Source organism: Entelurus aequoreus, linkage group LG05 (genome assembly GCF_033978785.1).
Source record: "Entelurus aequoreus isolate RoL-2023_Sb linkage group LG05, RoL_Eaeq_v1.1, whole genome shotgun sequence".
NCBI classification, from domain to species: Eukaryota; Metazoa; Chordata; class Actinopteri; order Syngnathiformes; family Syngnathidae; genus Entelurus; species Entelurus aequoreus.
The window spans coordinates 6,570,817-6,590,573 of NC_084735.1; the positions used below are offsets into that span (position 1 = coordinate 6,570,817).

At 36.2% G+C, this 19,757-nt stretch overlaps 1 protein-coding gene across 2 annotated transcripts in view; it reads right to left on the minus strand.

Annotated features, from left to right (window-relative positions):
• Positions 1-3,389: 3,389 nt before the first annotated feature.
• The window catches only part of LOC133650077 (N-terminal EF-hand calcium-binding protein 1-like), a 51,323-nt gene continuing 34,955 nt past the window's right edge, over positions 3,390-19,757 (minus strand). Inside the window, exons 9-13 of one of the 2 annotated variants that reach the window (XM_062046889.1) lie at positions 10,393-10,440; positions 10,057-10,170; positions 7,376-7,470; positions 4,792-4,883; positions 3,390-4,222 (exon numbers count right to left, since the gene is read on the minus strand). In XM_062046889.1, the coding sequence (XP_061902873.1) occupies positions 4,194-4,222; positions 4,792-4,883; positions 7,376-7,470; positions 10,057-10,170; positions 10,393-10,440 (378 nt within the window). In that variant the 3' untranslated portion in view covers positions 3,390-4,193. The remainder of the gene's footprint in view (positions 4,223-4,791; positions 4,884-7,375; positions 7,471-10,056; positions 10,171-10,392; positions 10,441-19,757) is intronic. The other variant, XM_062046890.1, reaches the window with a different exon arrangement.

A 19,757-nucleotide genomic window follows, 5' to 3' on the forward strand; every position in this document is an offset into this window, starting at 1 on the left:
ATGGCTTTTGATGGTTTTATTTTTAACACTTTCTTACACAACACTTCCTGATGTATATTACAATACAAAAATATCAATTTCTGTCACTTTATCCTGCATCCTCTTTGTTGTAAAACCTTTATTTAACCAGATAAGAAAACGTTGTGAACGTAGCACGCCTGTAAGGTGATTGGCGAAGAAGGAGGAAGCGTTGCTGTTGCGGAAATGAGGAGTGAGGATTGGTTTTCCTTTTGGAAAGAACGAGATAAGTTGAGCTGTGTTAGTATAGCTTGCTCAATAGAAGTTTAAAAAGTGCATCAGACTTGGTGTGCACTTCTTCTGGACGCTACAATTGATGTCAGAAGTGGGATGAAATGCCTCCCAGTTCGCCTTGCCATCAAACCTGGGAGTCTTCATTGAGGGCGGAATTCCCCCCGTGGCAAGCAGCGTGGCTGCACCTGTAAACACTCTCTCTCTCTCTCTCTCTCTCTCTCTCTCTCTCTCTCTCTCTCTCTCTCTCTCTCTCTCTCTCTCTCTCTCTCTCTCTCTCTCTCTCTCTCTCTCTCTCTTTGCGGCGAGCTCCTCACCTGGCACGTACCTCCCGATGACGTAGCACACAAACAGTGCAGTATGCGCAAAGTTTTACTTCTGCCACCAATTGTAGCGTCCAGAAGAAGTGCACATCAAGTCTGACGCTCTTTTTAAACTTTTATTGAGCAAGCTATACTAACACAGCTCAACTTATCTCGTTCCTTCCACACGCACGTCTCCTCACTCCTCATTTACACAACTCAAGAAGACAACATCTACTTCAGCAGGTCGTTACACTATATTCTTTAAACACAGCAACGTGTGTACCACAAATAAGCACACAGCTTTATCTTTACTTGTCTTGTTGAAAACACGCCATTCGTCATCAACTTTTCTCTTTTTAGCGTCTCGGGGATAACCGGGCATCACTTGTCGCTGTGCGCCTTCCCTCACAGGATATACGCACATATAACACTTTTCAAAATAAAAGCAGCACAGTTGTATTGCACGCACGACAAAGATGTTTTTTTAAATTTATTTTGTAATTTGAGATTGCCGCTGCGCGCACGAGCATACGTCCACACGGAAGTAATACAAATAACGCTTTTCAAAACAAAAGCAGCACCGTTGTATTGCACACTCGAAATAGATGCTTTTTTAAATTTATTTTGTAATTTATAATTGGCCTCACGCGGGCCGGACAGGGACGTACAAAGGGCCGGATGCGGCCCAGGTCTGATATAGTCTGTGAGAACGTGAACGTCTTTGGAATCAAGTAAACAACTACGGTCTGTTTATTACGTATTTTATAACAACAAAATAAACACCAATATTCATCTTTATTGTACATTTAATAACATCAAAATAACACTAATAATCAACTTTATTATACATTTAATAACATCAAAATAACACTAATATTAATCTTTATTATACATTTAATAACATCAAATAAACACTAATATTCATCTTTATTATACATTTAATAACATCAAAATAAACTCTAATATTAATCTTTATTATACATTTAATGACATCAAAATAAACACTAATATACATATTTATTATACATTTAATGACATCAAAATAAACAATAATATTCATCTTTATTATATATTTAATAACATCAAAATAACACTTATATTAATCTTTATTGTACATTTAATGACATCAAAATAAACACTAATATTTTTTTTATACATTTAATAACATCAAAATAACACTAATAATCATCTTTATTATACATTTAATAACATCAAAATAAACACTAATATTCATCTTTATGCTACATTTAATAACATCAAAATAAACACTAATATTCATCTTTATGCTACATTTAATAACATCAAAATAAAGACTAATATTCAACTTTATTATATATTTAATAACATCAAAATAAACACGCATATTCATCTTTATTATACATTTAATAACATCAAAATAAACACTAATATTCATCTTTATTCTACATTTAATAACATCAAAATAAACAATATTAATCTTTATTATACATTTAATGACATCAAAACAAACACTAATATTCATCTTTATTATACATTTAATAACATCAAAATAAACACTCATATTCATCTTTATTCTACATTTAATAACATCAAAATAAACAATATGAATCTTTATTATACATTTAATAACATCAAAACAAACACTAATATTCATCTTTATTATACATTTAATAACATCAAAATAAACACTAACATTCATCTTTATTATACATTTAATAACATCAAAATAAACACTAATATTAATCTTTATTATACATTTAATAACATCAAAATAACACTCATATTAATCTTTATTATACATTTAATAACATCAAAATAAACACTAATATTCATCTGTATGCTACATTTAATAACATCAAAATAAACACAAATATTCATCTTCATGCTACATTTAATAACATCAAAATAAAGACGCATATTCATCTTTATTATACATTTAATAACATCAAAATAAACACTAATATTCACCTTTATTATAGATTTAATAACATCAAAATAAACACTCATATTCATCTTTATTCTACATTTAATAACATCAAAATAAACAATATTAATCTTTATTATACATTTAATGACATCAAAACAAACACTATTATTCATCTTTATTATACATTTAATAACATCAAAATAAACACTCATATTCATCTTTATTATACATTTAATAACATCAAAATAAACACTCATATTCATCTTTATGCTACATTTAATAACATCAAAATAAAGACGCATATTCATCTTTATTATACATTTAATAACATCAAAATAAACACTAATATTCACCTTTATTATAGATTTAATAACATCAAAATAAACACTCATATTCATCTTTATTCTACATTTAATAACATCAAAATAAACAATATTAATCTTTATTATACATTTAATGACATCAAAACAAACACTATTATTCATCTTTATTATACATTTAATAACATCAAAATAAACACTCATATTCATCTTTATTCTACATTTAATAACATCAAAATAAACAATATTAATCTTTATTATACATTTAATAACATCAAAACAAACACTAATATTCATCTTTATTATACATTTAATAACATCAAAATGTTAATAACTTTAACATTAATCTTTATTATACATTTAATGACATCAAAACAAACACTAATATTCATCTTTATTATACATTTAATAACATCAAAATAAACACTAACATTCATCTTTATTATACATTTAATAACATCAAAATAAACACTAATATTAATCTTTATTATACATTTAACAACATAAAATACATTTAATTATAACTATCTTTATTGAACACTTAACATAAAAATAAATTAAATAACCATAGTTATTCTCCATTTAAAAACATACAATAAATGTATTAATTTTCATCTTTATTCTACATTTAACAACATAACTTAAACTAAATAATATTAATGAATTTAATAATAATAAATATTATTCTCCTATTAACAGCATAAAACTAAATAAAATAAAATTCATCTTTATCCTACATTGAACAACATAAAATGAATTAAATAATCTTCTTTATTCTACATTTAACAATATACAAATACATTTAATAATATTCATCTTTATTTTACATTTAACAACATAAAATACATTAAATAATATTCATCTTTATTTTGCATTTAACAACATGAAATGTACTAAATAATAATAATCTTTATTTTACAATTAACAACATAAAAATAAATTAAATATTATCCATCTTTATTCTACATTCAACAACATAAAAAACAACAACAATCTTTATTCTCCATTAAACAACATCAAATAAATTAAATAATATTCATCCTTATTCTACATTTAACAACATAATAAATTAGAGAATGTTAATGAATTGAATAATTATCTTTATTCTACATTTAACAACATCAAATAAATTAAATAATCATCTTTATTCTACATTTAACAACATCAAATAAATTAAATAATCATCTTTATTCTACATTTAACAAAATAAAATAAACAAAATAATCATCTTTATTCTCCATTAAACAACATAAAAATGTCAACTATTTCACTTTTCAGTCACACTTGTGTGATGCATGACGTCATATTCATAAATACTTTTGATGTTTATCCTTGCAGCCTAAACAACGATGTCATCACCATGACAACATGAAATATGATGGGTCATATTCACACTCAAGGTCATGTCCAAGGTCAGTTGTTGTTGAGGACCCACCAAGACGCTGCGGAGGAGATGCAGAACAAAAACATTTCAATATTTAATTATAGTTAATAATAATAACAATTATTTTTATACTAGGTATATATTTACATATATTTATATACATATATTTATATACATATAATTATATATGTATTATAATACATACATATTATAATTATATATATACATATATACACATACATATACATATATATATATATATATATATATATATATATATATATATATATATATATATATATATATATATATATATATATATATATATATATATATATATATATATATATATATATATACACACTAGGTATTAGTATAATATAAACGCAACACTTTTGTTTTTGTTCCCAATGTTCACGAGTTGAACTCAAAGATGTAAAACTTTGACGGGGTTCACAATAAAAGGCCACGCGGAAGAAATGCTCACTAACACAGCTTTGTCCACAATCAAGTACATGTAGAGTAAAAGAATGAAGGTGATAATATCACTTTTTAATTGTCGATAGTAAAGGTACTTTAGCAAAGTGTACTTTCTACAAGAGTAGTATTTGAAGTAGTTCTTGGTACCAGGAAGTAGCATAGTAGTAATAATCTCGGGAGTTTCCAGGAAGTCCACGTTGGCTCTTTGGAAACTTTTACTGTAGTTGTTCTGTACGTGCCTGTGAAACACACATGATATAATTATAATGCTAATAAACATAAATGTAGTTGTTCCGTGCCTGTAAAACACACATAATATAATTATAATGCTAATAAACATAAATGTAGTTGTTCTGTACGTGCCTGTAAAACACACATAATAATAATAATAATAATAAAAAACATAAATGTAGTTGTTGTGTAAGTGCCTATAAAACACATGTAATAATATAATAATAATAATAATAATAACAAGAATAAACATAAATGTAGTTGTTGTGTAAGTGCCTATAAAACACACATAATATAATTATAATGCTAATAAACATAAATGTAGTTGTTCTGTACGTGCCTGTAAAACACACATGATATAATTATAATACTAATAAACATAAATGTAGTTGTTCTGTACGTGCCTGTAAAACACACATGATATAATTATAATACTAATAAACATAAATGTAGTTGTTCTGTACGTGCCTGTAAAACACACACATAATAATAATAAAAAACATAAATCTAGTAGTTGTGTAAGTGCCTATAAAACACATGTAATAATATAATAATAATAATAACAATAATAAACATAAATGTAGTTGTTGTGTAAGTGCTTATAAAACACATGTAATAATATAATAATAATAATAATAATAATAACAATAATAAACATATATGTAGTTGTTGTGTAAGTGCCTATAAAACACATGTAATAATATAATAATAATAATAATAACAATAATAAACATAAATGTAGTTGTTGTGTAAGTGCCTATAAAACACACATAATATAATAATAATAATAATAATAAACATAAATGTAGTTGTTGTGTAAGTGCCTATAAAACAGAGGTCCCCAACTACCGGGCCGCACAAGAAATAAAAAAATAAAAATAAAATAATAATAATTATTATTTTTTAAATTTTATTAAATCAACATAAAAAACACAATATGTACGTTATATATCAATACAGATCAATACAGTCTGCAGGGATACAGTCCGTAAGCACACATGATTGTATTTCTTTATGACAAAAAACAAAAAAATACCATAAGTGCCTATAAAACACACATATTAATATAATAATAATAATAATAATAATAAACATAAATTCAGTTGTTGTGTAAGTGACTATAAAACACACATAATAATATCATCATAATAATAATAAACATAAATGTAGTTGTTGTGTAAGTGCCTATAAAACACATGTAATAATATAATAGTAATAATAATAATAATGATAATAACAATAATAAACATAAATGTAGTTGTTGTGTAAGTGCCTATAAAACACACATAATAATATCATAATAATAATAAATATAAATGTAGTTGTTGTGTAAGTGCCTATAATACACACATAATAATATAATAATAATAATAAAAAACATAAATGTAGTTGTTGTGTAAGTGACTATAAAACACACATAATAATATCATCATAATAATAATACATGTAGTTGTTGTGCAAGTGCCTATAAAACGCACATAATAATATCATAATAATAATAATAAACATAAATGTAGTTGTTGTGTAAGTGCCTATAAAACACACGTAATAATATAATACTAATAATAATAACAATAATAAACATAAATGTAGTTGTTGTGTAAGTGCCTGTAAAACACACATAATAATATCATCATAATAATAATAAACATAAATGTAGTTGTTGTGTAAGTGCCTATAAAACACACGTAATAATATAATACTAATAATAATAACAATAATAAACATAAATGTAGTTGTTGTGTAAGTGCCTGTAAAACACACATAATAATATCATCATAATAATAATAAACATAAATGTAGTTGTTGTGCAAGTGCCTATAAAACACACATAATATAATAATAATAATAATAAACATAAATGTAATTGTTGTGTAAGTGCCTATAAAACACATGTAATAATATCATAATAATAATAAACATAATTTCAGTTGTTGTGTAAGTGACTAGAAAACACACAATAATATAATAATAATAATAATAATAAACATACATTTAGTTGTTGTGTAAGTGCCTATAAAACACACATAATAATATAATAATAATAATAAAAAACATAAATGTAGTTGTTGTGTAAGTGACTATAAAACACACATTATAATATAATAATAATAATAAAAATAATAATAATAAACATACATTTACTTGTTATGTAAGTGCCTATAAAACAAACATAATAATATAATAATAATAATAAAAAACATAAATTCAGTTGTTGTGTAAGTGCCTATAAAACACACGTAATAATATGATAATAATAATAATAAACATAAATGTAGTTGTTGTGTAAGTGACTATAAAACACACATAATAATATAATTATAATAATAATAATAAACATAAATGTAGTTGTTGTGTAAGTGCCTATAAAACACACGTAATAATATGATAATAATGATAATAATAAACATAAATGTAGTTGTTGTGTAAGTGCCTATAAAACACACGTAATAATATGATAATAATAATAATGCTAATAATAATAATAAAGAAAACTTACTTCTTCCACATGTTGTTGTGCTCCCAGAACTCATAAAGGATGAAACGAGCCTCATTGGCCAGCCGCTGCACCGCCATGCTGGGAGTCGCACGAGTCATGTGATCATAGAACAAAACGTCATGTGATCATAGAATAAAACGTCATGTGATCATAAAAGGATAAGTCATCCATCCATCTTCTTCTGCTTATCCCAAGTGGGGTCGCGGGGGCAGCAGCCTAAGCAGAGAAGCTCAGACTTCCCTCTCCCCAGCCACTTAGTCCAGTTCCTCCCGGGGGATCCCGAGGCGTTCCCGGGCCAGCTGGGAGATATAGTGCCCTGGGTCTTCCTCGTGGTCTCCTACCGGTCGGACAGGAAGTGTTTAGGGCATTCTGACCAGATGCCCGAACCACCTCATGTGGCTTCTCTCCATGCGGAGGAGCAGCGGCTTTACTCTGAGTTCCTCCCGAATGGCAGAGCTTCTCACCCTATCTCTAAGGGAGAGCTCCACCACCCGGCCGCTTGTACCCGTGATCTTGTCCTTTCGGTCATAACCCAAAGCTCATGACCATAGGTCCTTCCAGATGTTCTAAGCTCAGGTGGAGTGCAGAGGAGATGGCGTCCTCTGTGGAGCGGTTAGGGCGATAAGCAAACTGGTATGGGTAGAATGCGGGGTGACGTCTGGAGACAATATATTCCTTTACCAGCCTCTCGAAGCACTTCATTATGATGGGGGTGAGTGCCACGGGGCGGTAATCATTGAGGGAGGAGATTGTGGGTTTTTTAGGCACTGGTATGATTGTGGCCGTTTTAAAACATGATGGTACCACAGCCTGGGTCGGCGAGATGTTGAAGATGTCTGTGAGAACCCCAGCCAGCTGGTCTGCACATCCCCTAAGCACCTTGCCCGGAATGTCATCAGGTCCCGGTGCTTTCCGGGGGTTCACTCTCCTCAGGATTTTCCGGACATCCGCTATATCCAGGTTGAGCGGCTGCTCATCAGGGCGAGGGATGGATTTTCTCGCCGGAGGGGTGTTAAGTGCCTCAAACCTTGCAAAGTAGTTGTTAAGGTCATCTAGGAAGCTGATACTGTTGTCACAGGGACAGGGGGCAGCTTTATAGTCCGTGATGACCTGTATGCCCTGCCACATTCGTCTAGTGTTCGTGGAGTTCTCGAAGAAGTCCTGCACTTTCTGACTGTGAGCACGCTTTGCAACCTTAATGGCACGGTTCAGGTTATCTCTGGCTGATTTTAGTGCCACCATGTCGCCAGACTTAAAAGCCTTGTTCCGAGCCTTCAGCATTGTACGTACCTCACTGTTCATCCAGAGTTACACAATTCCGATGGGCCACCGCGACAATAGCGGTACAGAACATGGTCCAGTCGGACTCAATGTCCAGCACCTCCCTCGTGACATGCTCAAAGTCCTTCCAGAGGTGGGAACTGAAACTCTCTCTGACGGGAGACTCTGCCAGACATTCCTAGCAGACCCTCACAATAAGTTTGGGTGTGCCAGGTCTGACCGGCATCTTCCCCCACCATCAGAGCCAACTCTCCACCAGGTGGTAATCAGTGAAAAGCTCCGCCCCTCTTTTCACTTGAGTGTCCAAAACATAAGACTGCAAATCCGATGACACAACCACAGAGTCTAATGAACTGCGGCCTAGGGTGTCCCGGTGCCAAGTGAACATATGAACACCCTTCTGTTTGAACATGGTGTTAGTTATGGACAATCTGTGACGAGCACAAAAGTCCAATGACAAAACACCACTCTGGTTCAGACCTGGGAAGCTGTTTCTCCCAATCACGCCTCTCAAGGGCTCACTGTCGTTGCCAACGTGAGCGTTGAAGTCCTCCAGCAGAAGAAGAAAATCACCTGAGGGAGCACTCTTCAGTACTCCCTCTTTCAAAAAGTGCGGGTACTTTGAACAAACAACAAACAAACAACAGTTAGGACCCGTGCCCCCACCTGGAGGTGGAGGGAAGCTACCCTCTCGACTACTGGGTGGAACTCCTACGCACAGGCTTTGATCCGGGGGGGGGGGGGGGGGCAACAAGAATTGCCACCCCTGCCCGTCGCCTCTCTGCTCGCAACACCCGAGTGGCAGAGAGTCCAGCCCCTCTTGAGAGAACTGGTTCCAAAGCCCTTACTGCGCGTCGAAGTGAGTCTGACTAGATCCAGCCGGAACTTCTCCACTTTGCGCACCAGCTCAGGCTCCTTCCCCCCCCTGCGAGGTGACGTTCCACGTCCCAAGCCGAGGATCGGACCGCCAAGGGCCCCGCTTTGGCTACCGCCCAGCTCACATTGCACCAACCTCTATGCCCCCTGCTATGAGTGGTGAGCCCATCGGAGGGGGGCACCCACGTTGCCCCTTTGGGTTGTGCTCGCCATGGAGCCCCCAGGCCTGGCTCCAAAGGGGGCCCCAGTGAGGGAAACCTGTGTCCTTGGTTCTTTTTCATATCTGCTCTTTGTCGGATCCCTCACCTCGGACCTGTTTGTCCTGGGAGACCCCACCAGGGGGCGTAGAAGCCCCCAGACAACATACGCAAACTCCTCTACCACCATAAGGTGGCAGCTCAGTGAGTCATGTGATCATAAATTAATAAGTGAATGTATTCATCATCACACTCCAGCAATCTATCCAACCATATATGTGTGTGTGTGTGTGTGTGTGTGTGTGTGTGTGTGTGTGTGTGTACTGACTGTAGACATCCAGTCTGAGTGCAGGAAGTGTCCACGTAAAGTTTGAGGGACACACGGAAGTCCTCCACCTGGTCCTCCATCACACACATCTGCCTCTGCACCATCACCATGTGCTGCCAACACACATGTCCACGTGTCAGAGGACGTGCAAAACACACACACACACACACACAGACACACAAACATGCACACGCACACACACACACGCACACACACACAGAGTTGTGACAAGTGTGGTGCAAGCAAGGATGGAGCAGGAAAGGCGACATGAGGGCAAAGATTGGGTCCTGCTGCTGTCGCCATGACAACCAGACTTCTCATCAGCACCAACGCACCATCTTGCTCTCCACCACTTCTTCTTCTACAGGCTCCAGACGGATCTCCTGCGGAGGACAACAGGTCATGTGATCATGTGTTCATGTGATCATATGGTCATGTGTTCATGTGATCATATGGTCATGTGGTCATATGGTCATGTGTTCATGTGGTCATGTGATCATGTATTCATGTGATCATATGGTCATGTGTTCATGTGATCATATGGTCATGTGCTCATGTGATCATGTGTTCATATGGTCATGTGATCATGTGTTCATGTGATCATATGGTCATGTAAACATGTGATCATGTGATCATATGGTCATGTGATCATGTGGTCATGTGACTTATGTGTAAACAAATGTTTGTTTCTGTTGTTGGAGGAAAGTCCAAATAAGTTTTTTTATCTCTACAAATCAGTCAATTCAAGTCAATATATTGAAATGAAGAATAAATGAACTAAAGTGTAAAATAGTTCATGCAAATGTTCAATAATTAAATGTAAAAATATATCGATAAACAACCGTCATTGAAACACTGAAATTGTTAATATTATCATTATGATTGTTATCACTATTATTATCATTATTAATATTTTCATCGTTAGAACTGTCATTATTATTGTTGATATTATTATTATTATTGTTAAAATAGTTTTTTGTTATTTTTAATATTATTATTAGTGGTAATATCATTAATAATTGTAATATTGTTTTATTATTGTTAATATTATTATTGTTATTCATATTTTTACATTATTATTATTGTTGTAACTATTAATATCATTATTACTATTGTTAATATGTTTTTATCCTTTATCATATCACTTCCTGTTCCGGTAGCTGAACCGGCACTCGCGAATTTTACTCCAAACATTTAAGTTTAATAATGTAAGGAGAAAGTTTGCAATTAATTTAACAAGTGAATGTCTGGAGTAAATAGCCGGTGCGCTGTTACAAAGACGAGATGGCGCCCAAGGCTGATTATGGGTGAGGGCCGACATCCGGGCAACTGAGCTACATACGGGTTCTTCGAGCCATAGCAACCAGACTGGCGTTGAAAACAAACCGTTGCCATTACTCTTTAACCTGTCGACCTACGCTGGTTAAACCCGTCATTCTGCCTCCAAAATGCAGAAAAACGGTGTTGTTTTTGGTTGTGCTAACCACAACTGGAAACAGGGAAAACAAAGGTTGTATTTTGTTCTGCCAAAGCGTGATAAAAGCCCACAGAGACGAGACAAATGGCTCGCAGCTTTACACCGGGAAAACGAGGACGGTTCTCACTGGAGTCCCCCAAAGTCTCGGGTCGTGTGTTCGGATCACTTCCTTTCTGGTAAATATAAGGAACAAAAATCCACCTTCTTAACCACAACTTGGCTATACGTCCGTGCTAATGTTGTACTTGTTGAATTTGTACCTTATAACGTTCGACAGCTGAAGTTGTTGTTGTACAAAAATAACATGCGGTATATACTATATAGTCCAGGGGTCACCAACCTTTTTGAAAGCAAGAGCTACTTCTTGGGTACTGATTAATGCGAAGGGCTACCAATTTGATACACACTTAAATAAATTGCCAGAAATAGCCAATTTCCTTAATTTACCTTTAACTCTGTTATTATTAATAATTAATGGTTGATTGGCGACACTAAATTGGCTCTAGTGTGTGAATGTGAGTGTGAATGTTATCTGTCTATCTGTGTTGGCCCTGCGATGAGGTGGCGACTTGTCCAGGGTGTACCCCGCCTTCCGCCCGATTGTAGCTGAGATAGGCTCCAGCGCCCCCCGCGACCCCGAAGGGAATAAGCGGTAGAAAATGGATGGATGGATGGATATTTAAACTTAGTTCAACGGTTTAAAAGAGGAGAAAACACGAAAAAAAAGACTATTAAATTTTGAAACATAGTTTATCTTCAATTTCGACTCTTTAAAATTCAAAATTCAACCGCAAAAAAGAAGAGAAAAACTAGCTAATTCGAATAAAAATAATTTATGGAACATCATTAGTAATTTTTCCTGATTAAGATTAGTTTTAGAATTTTGATGACATGTTTTAAATAGGTTAAAATCCAATCTACACTTTGTTAGAATATATAACAAATCGTCGAAAAAACAGAAGCTAAAATGAAGAATTAAATTAAAATGTATTTATTATTCTTTACGATAAAAAAAAAAATTTACTTGAACATTGATTTAAATTGTCAGGAAAGAAGAGGAAAGAATTTAAAAGGTAAAAAGGTATATGTGTTTAAAAATCCTAAAATATTTTTTAAGGTTGTATTTTTTTCTCTAAAATTGTCTTTCTGAATGTTATAAGAAGCAAAGTAAAAAAATTAATGAATTTATTTATTTAACCTACTCAGTGGCCTAGTGGTTAGAGTGTCCGCCCTGAGATCGGTAGATCCTGAGTCATACCAAAGACTATAAAAATGGAACCCATCACCTCCCTGCTTGGCACTCAGCATCAAGGGTTGGAATTGGGGGGTTAAATCACCAAAAATGATTCCCGGGCGCGGCACCGCTGCTGCCCACTGCTCCCCTCACCTCCCAGGGGGTGAACAAGGGGATGGGTCAAATGCAGAGGACAAATTTCACCACACCTAGTGTGTGTGTGACAATCATTGGTACTTTAACTTAACTTAACTTAACTTAAGTGAAGACCAAGTCTTTAAAATATTTCCTTGGATTTTCAAATTCTATTTGAGTTTTGTCTCTCTTAGAATTAAAAATGTCGAGCAAAGCGAGACCAGCTTGCTAGTAAATAAATACAATTTAAAAAATAGAGGCAGCTCACTGGTAAGTGCTGCTATTGGAGCTATTTTTAGAACAGGCCAGCGGGCTACTCATCTGGTCCTTACGGGCTACCTGGTGCCCGCGGGCACCGCGTTGGTGACCCCTGATGTAGTCTATAGCCTAGCTACCTATTTTCCGAAAACCGGACAACGAGAGGATACCAAAGGCAGCGTTAAGATGGACACCACCGGGAAAAGGTAAGCCAGGGCGGCCAAAGAACACCTGGCGAAGAACAGTTGTACTTAAACAATACATGTAGCCCTCAAATCTCTCAATATTTTATACACTAACACTTCATCTTGTTGGTGATAACTTCCGCGTCTCTTTCTTAGTAGCGCGCAGGCTAAGCTAACTAGCAAGCTAAGCTAAGCCTGAGAAGCTTTAAAGTTCACTGAGACGAGTCTGACGCAAATTATACATTTTCGTTTTTTCACACGATATGCGAATAAGTAAACATGCGTAAATGAAGGATTTAACGCCGACTTCCAAGCCACAACGCTCGTTAAATGCTTTTCCTGTCAATGCTGTGTTCGCTGTGAGCTTGCTTTGTTTTCAACGAATTCCCGGTTGCTAGGGGATTGGTGGGCGGAAGTGACGTAGGTCCGCCCTCACCCATACGTCCGTGCTAATGTTGTACTTGTTGAATTTGTACCTTATAACGTTCGACAGCTGAAGTTGTTGTTGTACAAAAATAACATGCGGTATATACTTTATAGTCTATAGCCTAGCTAGCTATTTTCGAAAACCGGACAACGAGAGGATACCAAAGGCAGCGTTAAGATGGACACCACCGGGAAAAGGTAAGCCAGGGCGGCCAAAGAACACCTGGCGAAGAACAGTTGTACTTAAACAATACATGTAGCCCTCAAATCTCTCAATATTTTATACACTAACACTTCATCTTGTTGTTGATAACTTCCGCGTCTCTTTCTTAGTAGCGCGCAGGCTAAGCTAACTAGCAAGCTAAGCTAAGCCTGAGAAGCTTTTTTAGTTCACTGAGACGAGTCTGAAGCGATTAAACACAATCATGACACACATTGACAATACGCAAGATGACATTATAGCCACATAATTCAGTTGGTATAAGTCAGGGGTCGGCAACCCAAAATGTTGAAAGAGCCATATTGGACCAAAAATACAAAAACAAATCTGTCTGGAGCCGCAAAAAATTAAAAGCCATATTACATGTGTCATGAGATATAAATTGAATTAAGAGGACTTAAAGGAAACTAAATGAGCTCAAATATAGCTACAAATGAGGCATAATGATGCAATATGTACATATCGCTAGCCTAAATAGCATGTTAGCATCGAGTAGCTTGCAGTCATGCAGTGACCAAATATGTCTGATTAGCACGCCACACAAGTCAATAACATCAACAAAACTCACCTTTGTGCACTCATGCACGACGTTAAAAGTGTGGTGGACAAAATGAGACAGAAAAAGAAGTGGCATAAAACACGTCCGAGAAAGTTAAACATGTAAACAAACTATACGGTGAGTTCAAGGACCGCCAAAATAAGTAGGACAAAGCGGCGCTCGCCAAACACTCTAATCAGTGAAGCATGTTTAATATAAACAGTGTGATTTATAACAATTAGGGAGGTTTGTGTCATGTTTGTCCTCTTACAGAAACCATATTAAAACAAAAACTTTTTTTTTTTCCTCATCTTTTTCCATTTTTCATACATTTTTAAAAAAGCTCCAGAGAGCCACTAGGGCGGCGCTAAAGAGCCGCATGCGGCTCTGGAGCCGCGGGTTGCCAACCCCTGGTATAAGTGAATATGACAATGTACAGTTGAAAGCATCTCAATACACTGAGCACCACCTACAAGACTTGGAACATGATATAGACCCGGACAATAATTTCCTCCTCAATATCAATGAGCACTGCTGCTACTACACCAATGAACAGCACAACCAGAATATTATTACTAAAGGCAAATTGTCCATTATCCATTTCAATAGTAGAAGCCTAAACAGGAATTTCAAGGACTATTTACACACCTTTTCACAACCATTTAACATAATTGCAGTATCTGAAACTTGGATTAACAGTGAAAAAGTGACAGATTTTGAACTGGATGGTTATGATTTTATTAATATGAATAGACAAAACAAAGGGGGTGGCAATCTATGTGGATAACACCTTGAGATTCAAACGTCTGGATGATATGACAACTGTGGTTTATAACCTACTTGAATGTCTAACAATTGAAATTGGTATGGAAAAAAGTAGAAATGTCATTATTAGTTGTATTTACAGATCGCCAGGTACAAGATTGGATGGAATGCCCGTTTTCAAAGGAGAGTAACGTTAGTAAAGCTGTCTTCATTTGTGGAGACTTTAATATTGACATGTTAAATCCCAGTAAAACTAAAGATATAGATCATTTCATTGACACAATGTACAGTATGAGTCTATATCCCAAAATCACCAGACCCAGTCGAATTACGTCTCACTCTGCCACTCTAATCCACAGCATATTCACTAATGATATTGAGAATAAGACCGTAAGTGGGCTATTGATCAAAGATATCACTGACCACCTCCCAGTTTTTCTGATATTTAATGGAAACTACAGGACAAAAAAAACTAGAAAAGCCAACCCAATACAGAAGAACGAGATCAGAGGAATCCATTAGTTCATTTAAACATGATTTACTGGAGCGGAATTGGGATGTAATTTGTGAAAACGGTGATGTTAATAGTACTTACAATATACTCTTGAGAATATTTAGGTCATTATATACCATACCATATATACACCAATGAACAGTACAACCAGAATATTATTACTAAAGGCAAATTGTCCATTATCCATTTCAATAGTAGAAGCCTAAACAGGAATTTCAAGGACTATTTACACACCTTTTCACAACCATTTAACATAATTGCAGTATCTGAAACTTGGATTAACAGTGAAAAAGTGACAGATTTTGAACTGGATGGTTATGATTTTATTAATATGAATAGACAAAACAAAGGGGGTGGCAATCTATGTGGATAACACCTTGAGATTCAAACGTCTGGATGATATGACAACTGTGGTTGATAACCTACTTGAATGTCTAACAATTTAAATTTGTATGGAAAAAAGTAGAAATGTCATTATTAGTTGTATATACAGATCGCCAGGTACAAGATTGGATGGAATGCCCGTTCTCAAAGGAGAGTAACGTTAGTAAAGCTGTCTTCATTTGTGGAGACTTTAATATTGACATGTTAAATCCCAGTAAAACTAAAGGTATAGATCATTTCATTGACACAATGTACAGTATGAGTCTATATCCCAAAATCACCAGACCCAGTCGAATTACGTCTCACTCTGCCACTCTAATCCACAACATATTCACTAATGATATTGAGAATAAGACCGTAAGTGGGCTATTGATCAAAGATATCACTGACCACCTCCCAGTTTTTCTGATATTTAATGGAAACTACAGGACAAAAAAAACTAGAAAAGCCAAACCAATACAGAAGAACGAGATCAGAGGAATCCATTAGTTCATTTAAACATGATTTACTGGAGCGGAATTGGGATGTCATTTATGAAAAACGGTGATGTTAATAGTGCTTACAATATACTCTTGAGAATATTTAGGTCATTATATGATAAAAAATGCCCAATAAAAGAATGCACCAGTAGAAGAAAATATACCAATTGTCCCTGGATCACAAAGGGATTGCAAAATGCTTGCAAAAAGAAAAACACTCTTTACAGGGAATTTATAAGATTGAAAACAAAAGAAGCAGAAAATAAATATAGAAAATATAAAAACAAATTAACTCATATTATAAGGTCAAATAAGAGAGATTATTATAAGAAATTACTAGATGATAATAAAAACAATATCAAAGGAATATGGAATTTATTAAACAGTATTATAAGAAACAGTACCTCTTCAAATAACTATCCAATGTATTTCACAAATGACGGTAAAGAAAATGATAATATTGAAGATGTGGCTAATGCCTTCAATAAATTCTTTGTAAGTATTGGACCTGAACTTGCAGAAAAAAATCCCAGATCCACGGACAACTGGTACAAATATGGAGGGATTGTTGGAGAGAAATCCCAATTCTATGTTTTTAAATGCAGTGGGTGAAGAAGAAGTGTTGGATATTGTAAACAAATGTAAGAACAAAATGTCCACCGACTCCAATGACATTAGTATGGCATTGGTGAAAAAGGTCATTACAGGGATATCAAAACCATTAACATATATCTGTAATTTGTCTTTTCAAACCGGCGCATTTCCAAATGAAATGGAAATAGCTAAAGTTATACCTCGGTTTAAAACTGGGAGCAAACACCACTTCATAACTTTTATGGACAGAATTTCGAGGCGCAGTCAAGGCGTTGAGGGGATCCGGTTTGGTGGCTGCAGGATTAGGTCTCTGCTTTTTGCAGATGATGTGGTCCTGATGGCTTCATCTGGCCAGGATCTTCAGCTCTCGCTGGATCGGTTCGCAGCCGAGTGTGAAGCGACTGGGATGAGAATCAGCACCTCCATGGTTCTCGCCCGGAAAAGGGTGGAGTGCCATCTCCGGGTTGGGGAGGAGATCTTGCCCCAAGTGGAGGAGTTCAAGTACCTCGGAGTCTTGTTGAAGAGTGAGATCGACAGGCGGATCGGTGCGGCGTCTTCAGTAATGCGGACGCTGTATCGGTCCGTTGTGGTGAAGAAGGAGCTGAGCCGCAAGGCAAAGCTCTCAATCTACCGGTCGATCTACGTTCCCATCCTCACCTATGGTCATGAGCTTTGGGTTATGACCGAAAGGACAAGATCACGGGTACAAGCGGCCGAAATGAGTTTCCTCCGCCGGGTGGCGGGTCTCTCCCTTAGAGAAGCTCTGTCATCCGGGAGGAGCTCAAAGTAAAGCCACTGCTCCTCCACATCGAGAGGAGCCAGATGAGGTGGTTCGGGCATCTGGTCAGGATGCCACCCGAACGCCTCCCTAGGGAGGTGTTTAGGGCACGTCCGACCGGTAAGAGGCCACGGGGAAGACCCAGGACGCGTTGGGAAGACTATGTCTCCCGGCTGGCCTGGGAACGCCTCGGGATCCCCCGGGAAGAGCTGGACGAAGTGGCTGGGGAGAGGGAAGTCTGGGCTTCCCTGCTTAGGCTGCTTCCTCTGCGACCCGACCTCGGATAAGCGGAGGAAGATGGATGGATGGATGGATGGAAAAGTATGGAATCAGGGGAGTTGTATTGGATTTGCTTAAAAGTTACTTAAATAAGTGTTGGATCCACTGTGGACTGGACTTTCACAATGTTATGTCAGACCCACTCGACATCCATTGCTTTCGGTCTCCCCTAGAGGGGGGGGGGTTACCCACATATGCGGTCCTCTCCAAGGTTTCTCATAGTCATTCACCGACGTCCCACTGGGGTGAGTTTTCCCTTGCCCGTATGTGGGCTCTGTACCGAGGATGTCGTTGTGGCTTGTACAGCCCTTTGAGACACTTGTGATTTAGGGCTATATAAATAAACATTGATTGATTGATTGATTGATAAGAGACAACAGTTTGTGAAGTTGGGGGATTGCTGTTCATCGTGTTTGGATATTGCTTGTGGTGTCCCCCAGGGGTCAGTGTTGGGGCCAAAACCGTTCATCCTGTATATCAATGATATATGTCAAGTGTCTACATTATTGAAATTAGTGTTATTTGCTGATGACACTGATATATTTTGTTCAGGGGATGACTTAAAACAATTGCAGGAAGTCATTATGGAAGAAATGAGTCAACTAAAAACTTGGTTTGACTATAATAAATTGTCATTTAACCTGACTAAGACGAAGTTAATGCTGTTTGGAAAGAGGACACGTGAAACAAGGGTGCAGATACAAATAGATGGGGTGGATATTGAAAGGGTTTTTCAAATAAAATTCCTTGGAGTTACACTTACTTAGTCTTAGTTCCTCCCATTCCTGTTGGAACATTGGGCGACGAGTCCCCTCCATTTGTTCCGGTCACTGGCGACCCTTCTTGCTCCATACCAGCTGACTCCCATCTCTCTCAGGTCTTCCTTGGCTGTTTGTCTCCACGTCTTCTTTGGCCGTCCTCTCTTCCTCTTTCCCCCTTCTGGCAACCAGTCCATTGCCACACTTGCCGGTCTCTCTTTTGGCAGTCGGAGTACGTGTCCAGCCATTCTCCTTCTCATATCAGAGACTATATCAGACAATGGTTCTACCCCTGCCCTTCTCATCACCTCTTCATTGGTGATGTGGTCTCTCCATGAGATCCTCAAGATGTATCTGAGGCACCGTCGGTGGAAGACATCCAGCTTGTTTGTAGTGGTTGATGTCTTCATCCATGTCTCGCAGGCATAGGTCACTGTAGGGATGACCACTGACATATAGAGGCGCAGCTTGGTGGACGTACTGATAGATTTTGATGACCAGATATTCCGGAGGCGTTGGAAGACTCCTGCAGCTTTTCCGATTCTGGTCTGTACATCCTTTTCTGCGTGTCCAGTGTTTGAGATGTTGCTTCCAAGATACGTGAAGTTCTCAACATACTCTATGCCTTGTTCGCCTACGGTGAGCAGTGGAACGTATTGGTCTTGTGCAACGGTCA